General features: G+C 39.0%; 1 protein-coding gene across 1 annotated transcript; it reads left to right on the forward strand.

Annotated features, from left to right (window-relative positions):
- The first annotated feature begins 396 nt into the window (after positions 1–396).
- On the forward strand, positions 397–11,430 carry LOC104418457 (protein transport protein SEC23). Its single transcript, XM_010029813.3, has 12 exons — positions 397–1,406; positions 1,482–1,655; positions 2,589–2,750; positions 4,945–5,087; positions 6,194–6,269; positions 6,357–6,529; positions 6,635–6,716; positions 7,397–7,474; positions 7,770–7,931; positions 8,009–8,272; positions 10,107–10,211; positions 10,751–11,430. The coding sequence occupies exons 1-12, from the start codon at positions 639–641 to the stop codon at positions 10,895–10,897; spliced, it is 2,334 nt and encodes a 777-aa protein (XP_010028115.1). The 5' UTR covers positions 397–638; the 3' UTR covers positions 10,898–11,430.
- Positions 11,431–12,153: the final 723 nt, after the last annotated feature.

The raw sequence follows: 12,153 nt of genomic DNA on the forward strand, positions 1-12,153 counted from the left end.
AAAGAAATTTGAATATATAAATAAAAATAGGAAAAAAATAAAAATGAAATTTGATATTTTGATTTTATTAATTTAACGAGTTTATCTTCAAGAAAATAAATTTTCTGTTATGAATATTAAAAATCTCATTTATCTTGATCCTACATATCCTGTGGAATAATTTTATCTAGATTATGTCTTTCTTATATTGGATAAATTTTATCATGATTAGTAAAGTTAGCCTTGGTACGTGTTTTCTTCTTCAACCAAAGAGAATGGGCTCGGTGTGAAAAGGCAATTTTCGACAACCACCGACTTTCCTGGGAAACAAGCAGTCGCCGCAAGCGTGGCAATCTTGTAAATACCGACGAATGGAAGGCAGATTTGGCAATTTACAAGTAGCCCAAGCCAACCCGGCGTCTCGTCTCGTCTTCGTCCTCCGGACTGCGCCCAGTCGTCGGAGCCTCATTAGCATCCTCGCTCTTTCCAAACCGAAATCGCTCGGTGAGATCAACAAAAAAAGAGAAAAAAAACCTCCCACCCACGCCCGGAGAGACAGAGATCGTCGTCACCGCCGCCGAGATCGGATTGACGTAGAGATCAATTCGACCGACCGCATTCGATCGAGATCGAAATCGAAATCCGCGACCTCGGAAACCATGTCTTCGGAGATGTCGAGCGTGGATCCCGAAGGCATGGACGGCGTCCGCATGAGCTGGAACGTGTGGCCGCGCACGAAGGTGGAGGCCAGCAAGTGCGTGATCCCGCTCGCCGCCTGCATCGCCCCGCTCCGCCCCCACCCGGACATCCCCACGCTCCCCTACGCGCCGCTCCGCTGCAAGACCTGCTCCGCCGTCCTCAACCCCTACGCCCGCGTCGACTTCACCGCCAAGATCTGGATCTGCCCCTTCTGCTACCAGCGCAACCACTTCCCTCCCCACTACGCCGCCATCTCCGACACCAACCTCCCTGGCGAGCTCTACTCCCAGTACACCACAATTCAGTACTCTCTCCCCTCCATGAACCCTAACAACCCCAACGATCCGCACGCCCATGCCTCCCCCGTCTTCATCTTCGTCCTCGACACCTGCATGATCGAGGAGGAATTGGGCTTCGCCAAGTCAGCCCTCAAGCAGGCGATCGGGTTGTTGCCAGACAACGCCCTCGTCGGATTCGTCTCCTTTGGGACGCAGGTCCAGGTCCACGAGTTGGGGTTCTCTGAGATGTCTAAAGTTTATGTCTTTCGAGGCAGTAAGGAGATCGCAAAGGAGCAGGTCTTGGAGCAGCTGGGTCTGGGCGTTTCTGCGCGTAGTCGGGTGGGAACCGCTGGTTTCCAGAAGGGGATGGTGCAAAATGGGTACCCAGGAGGTTCTGCTGTTACCCGGTTCTTGTTGCCCGCGTCTGAGTGCGAGTACACACTCAATTCGGTGCGTTCTTCGTGCTTTAGCAGTTGGAATTATGGGTGAATCATTTATTGATTGAGTTCGGTGCTTGTTTTGCAGTTGTTGGATGAACTGCAGACGGATCAGTGGCCTGTTGGGCCAGGTAATCGGGCGGCGCGCTGCACAGGAGTTGCATTGAGTGTTGCGGCCGGCTTAGTTGGGGCCTGTCTGCCTGGGACCGGAGCTCGGATAGTTGCTTTGGTTGGAGGACCATGCACTGAAGGACCGGGCACGGTGAGTCCAGTCAGCTTTGTTTTCCCCAGCACTTGTTGCCTTTGCTTCAAGATATTGAGGCTGTGGTAGATCCCTCTCAAGTGATTAGAGCAAGTCAATTTAACCCTATTGCACAATACATAATTAGGTGCTGGAGAGGTGAGAGATATAGAAATGGAAGTCAAGTTCTGTCAGTCTGTATTTGCAGATGAAATAAGAGCCAGACTTGCTTGAGCTTATTGGAGTCTGGGGATGGGTGGAATACCCTTGTTTTCTGGAGACTTGATGGTTCGGATAATTCTTATGTTGCTCTTGTTACTTTTTCCTATATTCTTTTGAGCTTGTGGTCCATGATTGATAATCAGACTTATTTGATTCATCCTTGATTTAAATCCATTTATGATTGTATTAATCCTCTGTTCTGATAAATTATCAATTTATCTAATTGCTTTTGTTGAATAAGCATTGCAGTCTCCTGTGAGCATCGACGGTATATTTTGTTTGATATTAATAGATCCCATGGTTGCATGCACCTTGATTTACAGGGATTGAGATAAATTGAAGGAAAAAGGATGATTTTTGTCTACATCTAGCAGTTGTTGAAATTCTGTCTACAAATATTTGCTCTTTATATAAGTAAAGATGAGTTTTTTTTTTTTTTTTTTTTTTTTTGGGTATGATATCTGTTGTTTAAGCATATAGGGATGCCTAACCTTAAGCATGTTCTCTTTTGTGACGAGAATTTCATCATATGTTGATTTTTTTCTTTTTGGGGGAGGGGAGGGGGAGGGAGAAAGGGTTTTTTCTCTTTTTTTTTTTTTTTTTTGTTGTTGGGGGGGTGGAATTATTCCAGAGAGCAGGGAGGAGGGACGATCATTTCTGAGTGTTTCCTCTGAAGTTGGTATTACTTTCTCATTATTTGTGTAGTGAATTAAATCATGCTGAATTTTACAGATTGTATCCAAAGACTTATCGGATCCTGTACGGTCACATAAAGATCTTGACAAAGATGCTGCACCGTATTTCAAGAAAGCAGTCAAATTTTATGATAGTCTTGCTAAGCAGCTGGTCAGCCAGGGCCATGTTTTAGATCTTTTCGCATCAGCCCTTGATCAGGTATAGCAGTCAGCCTTTTTGTTGCTGGATAGATTCTAATGGCTCTTTGTGTTCCATCTCATTGTTGACCCTTTACACTGCATATTGTACTTCCAATTAGTATGATGACACAGTTTTTCCTGCGATCTCCGCCACCTCCATTAGACTTATAAAGTATTTGAAGCACTTGGTTAAAAGCATATTCTGATATCTGCTTATAAAGATTTTCGTAGTAGACATAACAAAGCAGGATTACATGCCACTGGCTGAAAGACTGGGATGAATCTATGATTCAAACCTTGCATGCACTGCCTTATGTATAGAAATCACCATAGACTAGTGGAATCTGTGGAAGCCACCATAAAACTTCAATCAGTCCAGCAATTCAACTTTCAATATGCTGTCTATTTATTCTGCATTTCCGGCACTCTAGGCTCACTATATAACTGAGTAAACTACACGGAACCTTTCCAAAAATGTAACTAGGTTGGCAAGTTCAAAATGCAGATATGCTTGGTCTAATGTACATTTTTAAGTATACATACTAATATACTCTGTTAATAAATATAGTGATTACCTGAGATAAGTGTAACAATGAGTTTTGGTACACGTATGGGCTGCTAAACTCAGGTATGCAAATCTAATGGCACAGACACTTGATCCAGAAGGTAGTTCTGAATATTTCTGTGGATTACCAAGGACCTGCCATAAAGTCAAATAGATCAGATAAGACTATTCAGAAAACATGTCTCCATGCATAAGTTCAATGATGTAGAAAACCTTGGTTTAGTATACACTTCATAGATGAGCAATAAAAAAGTCCTTTAATCATAAACCTTGATTAGTTGTATAGGACCTTATCCCAAAATCAAGCTAAGATGCAAGTTTTAACACCCTTTTAACAAATGTAATACTTAAAAAGAACCTTTGTGCATCTTATCTTTGCATACACTACTATTGTTGTCAACGTAAGTAGAATTCAGAAGTAGCTGCTAAGTGCATGTAGATTGCCTTAATTCTTAAAGATTAAAGATTTATTGTGTCCTAAATTTCCCTGCAAGGGTTGATTTAGGTGAATTCAAAATCAAGCAACTTGAAGAGTGAAGATTTTGGGTTTGCTTCACCACAAAGAATTTGATAGAATGGATGATGAACATCACCAAAATGAAACTAGAAATTTGATTGGAGGTAGAGATTGTGCTTTTGAACCTACATACTAGTTGATAAAGGTATCAAACTGATTAGGCAGGCGAGGTTTTCTCCTTTATGTGCGGGAGAATGTTACTTGTGGCCATTGTGGAAATAGTGGTGAACCATCATCTGTAGTGCTGGTTTCCTTTCACATCACAACTGTTGTGAATTGACGACTTATAGTAGTAAAATAGACAACATGAAATATACATGGTATACTTGGTGTGACCTATAATCATGGTTAACTCTAGCTATACGCTATATCACAATTTTTAGCACACCCTACATAGTCACCAAAAAAAAAGTAAATAAATAAATAAAATTATAATAATCCTAAACTCAGCTGGGGTCTGAAAAGTGAACTTACTATCTGGTTGGGTTGGCTTTGGCCCCATCTCTCTGTCTCCTTGATGGATCACTTGAAAATTTCAGTTTGTGTTTTCTTTTTTTCTTTTCTTGGATCGGGATAGCAAATTGGTTCACAACCCACAATATTGGATTGCGGAAAGAAAAAAAAAAGCTGTGAACTCAATATATGGATAGAACGGTGGCCAAATAGGGATTTGTTGAGGCTGGGCAGTTTCAGCAGCCACTGTTGCATCAACTAATAAATTGTTGTCACCCCTCAATTAATGGTATTATGCACTTGATTTATGTTACAATATTTGTCAAAAAGAATTAATTTTTTCGGTTTTTATTTTTTCTTTATTTTCCTTGAGAATGAATAGTGGCAGTGTGATTGAGAACTAGAACAATGTTGTACATTGGCATTTTAGCACTTGTATTGATTCTAGTGGTTATGTGTTTTCAAAATGCATTTTGCAAGATTGTGATATTGCAATTGGGAACACATGCGTGTCTCTGGATGTTGTCTAAAATGAGAGCACTGCCTTAAATTGCCAGATGCCTTTCGGGCATTGAATGACTATCTCTAAAAATTCTTAAGCAGTTTCTGACTAGTTTCACATTTGTTCTTGATTTTTTTTTTCTTTAATCTAATGGCTTAAATTTTCTGCCTTTTTAGGTTGGGGTTGCAGAAATGAAGGTTGCCGTTGAAAGAACCGGTGGTCTGGTTGTTTTGGCAGAAAGTTTTGGTCATTCTGTATTTAAGGACTCTTTCAAACGTGTATTTGAAGATGGGGAACAATCTCTTGGACTTTGCTTCAAGTAAGTTTTGATCTCTCTCCTTCATTCAGTTTTAGTGGTGGTTGCTTCCTGTTAGAGACTTGTGCAAGCTAAGTTTGTTGCAAGTCCTTAGGCAATCTTTGTGCATTTGGAGATGATATGTTCTCTATTGCTAAAGATGATAGATGTGGTATGTGGTTTTTAGGTGTTCAACCATATATTCAACTTTCTAGCTTATGTATGGTGTCTTATTGCGTTCTTCTTCTCTTGATTTCATTTATTTGATTATACATGAGTGGAACCATTTTGTTAAGATTAATCACTTTACTGGTTCCAAGTCCAAGCCAATGCTTTCCTTCTATTGCCAAGGAGGAATTGGAGAAGTAAATCTGTTAGGGATAGATTCAGATATTTTCTCAATGGGGCCAAACTCCATGCTAACCTACCACTGATCCACTTGATTGACTAGAATGATTAGTTACTTATATGCTTATGCTAAAAAGTTAGGTAAGCATAATAAGAAGCAGATTCTTTTTGCATGGAACCACTGAATTCTCATAATTTGATGACTATCTATTGTGTGCTCTTTGGTCATGCAAACTTTAGTAGATAACAGCTTGCATAAATCACCAACTTCAGGGATTTTATTGGGGTGTTGATTAAAGAAGTTTTAAGAATGAAACTACAGTTACTTTTGTAAAATGTTTATCTGTCCTTGTCAGTTGCTGAGTTTTGGTATCATAATTGGCTCGAACATTTAATTCATTGAAGGTGCTTTCTCTCTTGGCCTTTGGTATCTAACATGTATGAATCTTGATAGCTTAGGAAAAGTTTTTTTAATGGCATTAAGTCTAAGCTCATAACATGGACTGTGGCAGCTAGATCCCGGCCTTGGCTATATCATGTTCACATTATACATAATCCCTTCTACAAGAAATTTTTCGGGGTGTCTAATGCTTTTGTGATTGTAGCCAGTACTTCATGTGTACATATCCTTGGGGCACGCCAATTCATATGGCCAGGAAAAAAATTCCTATCTTGCATTGATTTTGAAAAATATGCTGCCATGGTGCCATTAAAGAATTATGTGAATTTTAAAGATGTGGCACATTATTAAATATCAAGTTCTTTTCCTTCTACTTTTGCAGTGGCACACTTGAGATTAACTGCTCCAAGGACATCAAAATAGAAGGTATCCTTGGACCTTGCACATCTTTGGAGAAGGTAGGGTACCTCCCAAGTTGCTTTTAAGCTTGTATATTTTGTGGATGAGGTTTGGTTAGGATGAGAGTTGCTCTATGTGCGTTGCAGAAAGGACCAGCTGTCGCAGACACAGTCACTGGGGAGGGTGGCACTACAGCATGGAAAATGTGTGGCCTTGACAAGAGTACTTGCTTGACTGTCTTGTTTGATCTTTCATCCAGTGAACGGTCTGCTGCTCCTGGAACTGTGAACCCACAGTTGTATCTGCAGTTCCTCACAAGGTATTACAAGTGACTCATTTTGATGAGAAACTTGATTATTTCTGCTCCTTTTATGCTTTTGCAACTTCCACTCATTAATGGACTTGTATTATGTATCAATTGTAGTTATCAGAACCCCGAAGGCCAATCAATGCTTAGAGTTACAACGGTCACTCGAACGTGGATAGACAGTTCTGTTAGCTCTGAGGTATGTGCTCATACTTAATATGAACATTTTGAAAGCCAAAGGTGACATTATTGTTTATCAATTTTGTTGATGAAATTCCCCATTAGTCCCTTGATTTTTTGCTGGTGATTTTGGTGAATCTTACAGTTGATTGACCAATCAAGTGACGTATTTTGCCTATGGTGACCACTTGCACTAGCTTCCACATCTACGATTGTTGTGCATCTCTTCCTCTTTTGTTCATGTATACTACTCCATACTTCTCACAGTTCCCTGAATGTGGAAATTGGAGGTCGTTCACATTCATAGTACTATCTGTCCACTTCGAAGTAACATTATGAAAGTGCCATTGTCACCTAATTTTTTTTTTCCTGGTCACAATCGTGTAATGCCGATGTTTCTGTAAGGTCTTGAGCAATTGCCATCTACTCACTTTCTATCCAAGTCTTTTGTCATTGACTTTATTTCAAGAGAGAACAAAATTGACTTTCTTGTTGATTGAAACTGCATTTGAACTGCTGACATGATTCGGTAGTCTGAATAGTTAGATATTTTTTGTTGACTGTGTAAGAACTAATGACAATAGATCTAGAGTGTATTCTTTTCTTTCAGTTCTATGTGGACCTCCTAGTCTTGTCTAATTGTCAGAGTTGACTGTTTGGATATTGTCCTTCATTAAATGCAAAAACATCTGCTACCAGGACCTGGTACAAGGCTTTGATCAGGAGACGGCTGCTGTGGTAATGGCAAGAATAGCTTCCTTCAAAATGGAGATGGAGGTAAAGAAACTCACGTGCCTCTCAAGTGTGTTTAATCTCCTCAAAATTCGTTTCCTGTTCTTGTCTAAATGAAAAACATGCCATTTATACTATGATAATATCATTGAGCAAAAATTAGGAAAGAAGTGATGAGAATCTGATCCAGTGGTGTTCCTTTCCTTGTTTCTTGTCAGCTGGAGAATTGGCTTGCATGACCCTTATTTCCAATTTTATTTTGCCAAGTATCCTTTTTAACTGCTGCTTGTTGCCTGGTTTCTGGTCATTTTTCTCCTAATTTTTCCTTTCATCAAAGCAGGAAGGATTTGATGCTACTCGGTGGTTGGATAGGAAACTTATCCGCCTATGTTCCAAGTTTGGTGACTATCGAAAGGATGATCCCGCATCCTTTACATTAAATCCATGTTTCTCATTATTTCCTCAATTTTTGTTCAATTTACGGCGGTCACAGTTTGTACAGGTAATCTTGGTGTGTCTCTTAGTGAATCGATTTTGTTTTGACTGATCATTTTACGGAGGCCATTGTGTGGTTGGCAGGTTTTCAACAATAGTCCAGATGAGACTGCCTACTTTCGGATGCTGTTAAACCGTGAAAATGTTGCTAATGCTGCGGTCATGATTCAACCGTCACTTATATCATATTCATTCAATTCATTACCAGCGCCAGCTTTGCTGGATGTAGCTTCCATAGCAGCTGATCGTATTCTATTGCTAGACTCATATTTTAGCGTTGTCATTTTCCATGGAATGACGATAGCTCAATGGCGTAACATGGGATACCAGAATCAACCAGAGCACCAGGTTTGTTCTCTGAATTGCCATGGGATTCAGTGGGTGTTGGAATGCTCGTATGCTGAGTTAAACTGCTTTTGGTTCCCCTAAAATTCATAAAAGCTAGAATTCCTATGGTATTAGCTTCTTCAGCAGATATCTTTTATAAGTCAGATGGGAAATATAGGCTTTGTACTATTTATTGAGAAGACTGCTGCTATACCTTTCCGGTTTTGGTCAGGGTGGAGTGGGTTAGAGCTTCTGGGACTAGTTTCCCTGTATACTGGGTTCTCAATGAAACACAATAATTAATTCTACACCTAAAGGGAATTTTTCTGATGTCCACTCTTTTTTTTAGCATTGTATAAAAATCTTAAGGTAAGTTTCAGTTTAGAGTGTAAAAGATGCATTGCTAGTAGGGCATCTTGCTTTTGATGCAATTCATAGTCATTGATAATTTTTTGCAGTAACTTATAATGCTTACACTTTATGTTTAATCTCCAATGAGTTTATTAAATGATTCTAGCTGCCCTGCGCCTGTGCAAATTAGATTTGTTCGTCCCTTTCTGACTACTGATCCCAAGACTCAGACCATTGGTGAAGCGCATTACTATTTATCTGGAGGCTCACTGCTATTCTTATTAATACAATTTTGTTCTTAACATGAGTGACCTCTAGTGACAATCTTCTTTTTAGTCTCCAGAGCATAAAAAGGCCCTAGCTTTAAACTGTCTTTAGAGAATTTTAAACCATAAATCTTCGAGGAGAGTTGTGAAACTTTTGTCTTTTTGCTTTCGCTTTACAACTCAAAAATACACATTATAAAACAATAGTAAAGGTTAATTAGTAAAAAGAGCCCATTCTTAAGTCTTTGTTTCTGCTTCAACCCACTGTTTAACCTAGAAAGATGGTGTATGTACCTAAATAACTACAGCACTTAAAATTTAGCTTTTGCAGTCTGGCAGATTAATTTTTCCAATTGGGTTGTCTATAATACAAATAATTATAGAATGTCAAGTAAGTATTTTATAATGGAAGCTTAGTTACCCTGTTTTGCTGATTCTCTTAACTTGACCAGCTTATGTTTTATGTCAGCCGATTTGATTAAGCTTATTTAGGATACAGTTTATGGAAACCTCATCGACTGAATTGCCTACAATGTAGCCATGTCATTGCTTAGATACTGTTGATTCCCTAGCTAATTCGTGAAAATGGTAATGACAGACTGAAGCAGACTACTGTTGATGTACTAATCTAGTTGATGCTGTCGATAATATGTGACCTTGTGCAGGAATGGAAAGTAAAACCGAAATTTGGGCTTTTTCTAGTTTATTTTATTTACCTGGGAATAGCTTATGTGGTGGGAAGATGTGTTCAGATGGCTCTATCAGTGAACGTGCCTCATGTTGGGTTTCAACCTAAGGCAGAGTCTGTCTTCCTGATTTGGTCTGTTCCTGATTTGATAAAACAGGAGATTTACATGGGAAGATGTGTTGGTGAAAGTTTTTGTAAATTTTTTTGCTTGATGTTTATGTTTGGGTAATTTCAAGTGGTGTTGCTGGAATCTGATATGGTGCTGCTTAACTGTGTGTTGTTCTGGTAAATACTAACCCTAAATGCTTGTTGTTCAGCACATAAATTATCTAAGACTTGAATCTACTTGGTAAGATATATCGCAACATTGATTGGGACTTTTTGCTCTGTTCTGCTGCCTCTTTGTAACTTAACACTACAAATATACAGTAACTGATTTGATCTGTTGGTATCTAGGCCAAAGTTCAAGCAAATCCTTTTGGGACAGCATGCTGCCTAGTGCTGCTTTTGGCTCGAGTTGTTCCATCTGACTCTGTTTTCCTACTTACAGGCATTTGCACAACTATTGCAAGCTCCTCAGGATGATGCGCAGATGATCATTAGAGAACGGTTTCCTGTTCCCAGATTGGTTGTATGTGATCAGCATGGATCACAGGTTAGCACTTTTATCTAATTCCTTTTTTGCCTTGCTACAGTCTCATTCTAAAACATTTCGTTTTGTTTCATGTGCTTATTCTTATGACATAAGGTAAAAAATTGTTGTCTCAATGTTCAACATTTTGTGCATCTTGTTCTCTTTCAAGCCAAAGAGACTATATATTAAAAATACTTCTTACAAGCTTATTTCAAAACTGCAAATGAGTTAAGTGTTTGTTTCGAACAGTCATTTCTTTATTTTCTTGAGTACATTTGGCCTATGTACAAAGTTACGACCTTTGGCTTGACATACATTCCTTGTAGTTTTTACCTTAATTCTCTGCATATCCACAAATTAATAACTTGCACTTCTCAATTGTCCCAGAAATTTCTGATTTGGTGTTAGATACCTTATTTACTACTCTTATCCTCCTGACATGCCACAAAATTCCAGATGCTTCAATGCATGCACTGGGCTGTCCTGAGATTACGCACTAAACTCTTATCATTACTTTTTTTAGAGAACTCAGTTTCTATTCTCTCTTGCATTATGAACAGGCAAGGTTCTTGTTGGCGAAGTTGAACCCATCAGCCACATACAATAATGCCCATGAAATGACTGCTGGGTCGGATGTGATTTTCACAGATGATGTGAGCCTTCAAGTTTTCATCGAACACCTTCAGAGGCTGGCTGTGCAATCCTAGAGGCAGCAATAGAGCTTTGAGAATTTGAGCATTATAGGGTCTTTTAATCATTTCCTCCTTGTTGCCCTCTTGCATTTGATAATTTTCTGTTGTCTTTTTTTTTTTTTTTTTAAGATGAGATTTGTGACCCTGCAATGAATACATCAGCAAGAGAATAATATAGGCATAAGTAATTCTTTGGGGTCTTTTGGGGGGGTGTTTTGGAGGAACTACTTCCCTGAGAGATGATTGAAGGGCTTTCAGTTAAGTTTATAAGGGAAGAAAGGAACGATGGGAAGTAATGTAAGATATTTGGTCTGACATCCTTTTTCTCTGTTTTGTATTAATTGACATTAGATTGATTTTGTGGGGGGTTATTATTTTCTGTTTCAATGGTTTCTCTGGGATCAAGAATTCTGTTTCGAGAGTTGTCCCAAGGACAGAGGCAATCGGCAGGGATGCCGAAGAGATAAAACAGCACTCCATTTCAGTGAAAATTGCTAATTTGTCAAGACATGCTATTTCTTATGGCAATATGGCAGTTTAATGTGGAATTGCACGTGGAACTGAATTCAATTTGGGGGTAATTGAAATGGAAGCGAATTTAGTGAGGTTTTGCAACTGAACCTGATGGGACTGAATTGGTTTCGTATCGTATCTAGTTAACTTTGGTTTGTCTCGAAGTTTGGAAGTTCGTTTCCTTTTTCGTACTTTGTAATTGCACTTTATTTTCCTATTTTAGTTGGTACGGTCCCAAACTGGTATTTCAACAGTTTGACTCAATGGCTGCTTGATGTGAATCATACTTTTGCATCTCTTTTCGCTGACTCAAGACCTGACAGGTTCTTTTCTAACCTCGCTTTCTGCCTAAAAGGACACTTGACGCTCTTCATTTTCCATGCATGGTATTGCTGTTTTCCTTGTTGGGATTGATAAGCGTTATTAACTTTCAGTCTCCTAAAACGTCAGTTACATAGTGAGGGAGGTTTGGAGCTCCCCCCAAATAAGAGCTACTAGGGGTACCCGTTTGGCCTTTTTTTTTTTTTTTTAAAGTAACATTTTATATATTTTCACAAAAAAGAAAAAAATAACTCAGTCCAATTGCAAACTAAAATAAATCCCAAATTCAAAGCAAAGCATGCTTTAGATAATAAAATGAATTATCAAAACAAAATTAGGGGTATGGGGTCATACGCTCTAAAAACAAATTTGTGACTACTTTAAATCAAAATTAGTAGTCAATCACCAAATCCGTCTTAAGTAATAAGTACATATTG

This window comes from Eucalyptus grandis, chromosome 9 (genome assembly GCF_016545825.1).
Source record: "Eucalyptus grandis isolate ANBG69807.140 chromosome 9, ASM1654582v1, whole genome shotgun sequence".
Lineage (NCBI taxonomy): Eukaryota > Viridiplantae > Streptophyta > Magnoliopsida > Myrtales > Myrtaceae > Eucalyptus > Eucalyptus grandis.